The sequence below is a fragment of the Sphaeroforma arctica genome (genome assembly GCF_001186125.1).
Source record: "Sphaeroforma arctica JP610 unplaced genomic scaffold supercont1.5588, whole genome shotgun sequence".
In the NCBI taxonomy this organism is placed as follows: Eukaryota; class Ichthyosporea; order Ichthyophonida; genus Sphaeroforma; species Sphaeroforma arctica.
In genome coordinates, this window is record NW_014034970.1 from 1 (window position 1) to 1,919 (window position 1,919).

The 1,919-nt window shown below is 41.5% G+C and overlaps 1 protein-coding gene across 1 annotated transcript; it reads right to left on the minus strand.

Annotated features, from left to right (window-relative positions):
• Window positions 1-69: 69 nt before the first annotated feature.
• Window positions 70-1,832, minus strand: SARC_15087 (hypothetical protein; the record flags this gene model as incomplete). The annotated part of the gene is made up of 2 exons (XM_014290784.1): window positions 70-222; window positions 1,716-1,832. 2 exons carry the CDS (start codon window positions 1,830-1,832, stop codon window positions 70-72), a joined length of 270 nt encoding a protein of 89 aa, XP_014146259.1.
• Window positions 1,833-1,919: the final 87 nt, after the last annotated feature.

Consider the following 1,919-nt stretch of genomic DNA (forward strand, 5'->3'; position numbering starts at 1 on the left):
TATATATATATATCTATCAAATATATAATATAATATAATATATATATATATATAGCACTATAAACTCATCTACCTGTCTTTATAAAACAAAGGGTTGGCAACACCGGCATATCCTGCTCCAAGCGATCGCTTGAAGACAACCACCTTCTTGGCCTTCCATACTTCCAACACAGGCATTCCAGCTATGTCACTGTCAGGGTCATCTTGGGCTGCTGGGTTTACCTGTGGTGAGTAGTATTTCCGATATATTTATTAATAGATGTTAAAGTTTATGAACAAACGCACGCGTAAAAATGTGCCTGTTTAAATATATAGAAATGTAATAGCTGTGTCACTATCAAGAGTTGCGTATGGTACTATGGCCATTTTGCTTAGGCCAAAGGAGGTGTACAGTGTGTATATAATTCGGTAAGCCGTACACTAACGTTTGGAACAGTAACTTTCTCAACATATATAAATACACCAGGTGTACAAATGTGAATATCTTGGGCTGATGGGTTCGCCTTCGGTTGGTCGTAAACTCGTTTGAAGTATCCACAATAAGTGTGTTGTAGAGTTTGTGATTACGACCATTCAAGGAACAAGTATTGGAAAATAATATTGTAGCATAGACAATCTTGCCAGAAATGTCACTACCAGTCTTGGGGCGCCGGTGTCAATTGCCGTTGATTGTACTAACTAAATATCCCGTCAATTCGTATAGTGTCTGTGCACACTTATGCGTATAAACATGCTTCTCATGGAATACACACGTATTCCGAATATTTTGCCGTTTGAATCGCCTGAGCGGTACGATAAAACTAGAGTTGGTACGCGTTCAGGTAACGTTTTTGTGCGATAATGTAAGTCTGAGGTATGCCATTGAAATCAAAGCACAGAAACTATTGACTTTACCTATTGATAATTGCTCTATTGACTATTGAATTTATCATAAACGTATTCACAGATACATTCTATAGTCCATGTCACAATACTACACACAGTGCTTTCAATGTAGACACTTAAGATGTCACTCGTACCAATACCCCGCACAACACCTGTCTCTGTGGAGAAATGGTTCACCTCATTCATTGCTGTTGGGCTGTACTGATATGTGCCCTACGCCTCTCGTCCAACAACATACACAGATAAATACAGAGAAGCAGGGGTATCAACACAGACATATAGCGTACACACTGCTTCAAGTATATTCACTTACTGTGTCACTCGCACCAATACACTGCACTACACCCGTCTCAGGAATTTTCTCATCGACCTCGACTATCTCGTGTGTAATATTAGCGGACCATGCGCTGAGTGCCGAATAATATACTAAACCCTAAACCCCCAAAACCCTAACAACCAGCACTACACCCGTCTCAGGAAAGTCCTCATTGAGTTGAATGCCGAATAATACACATAGACAAGGACACCAACACATGCACAGTCACAACTCCCAAGCACTCCACCGGATATATACATTTACGGTGTCATTTGCCCCAATAACTAGCATTACATCCATCTATATACACTTACGGTGTCATTTGCCCCAATAACTAGCACTACATCCGTCTATATACACTTACGGTGTCATTTGCCCCTATAACTAGCACTACATCCGTCTAAATACACTTACGGTGTCATTTGCCCCTATAACTAGCACTACATCCGTCTAAATACACTTACGGTGTCATTTTCCCCACTATCTAGCATTACATTCGTCTATATACACTTACGGTGTCATTTGCTCCAATAACTAGCACTACATCCGTCTCGGGGAAGTCGGGGTTGACCTCGTCCATCTCGTGCGTAATGTCATACGGGACATGTGCCTCTGCCAACAGCACATTCATATGCCCTGGCAGGCGCCCGGCAACTGGTTTGGAGGCGATAAGGATGATGGTACGGGATTAAGACAGAGACAGGTAGAAAGAAGTTAG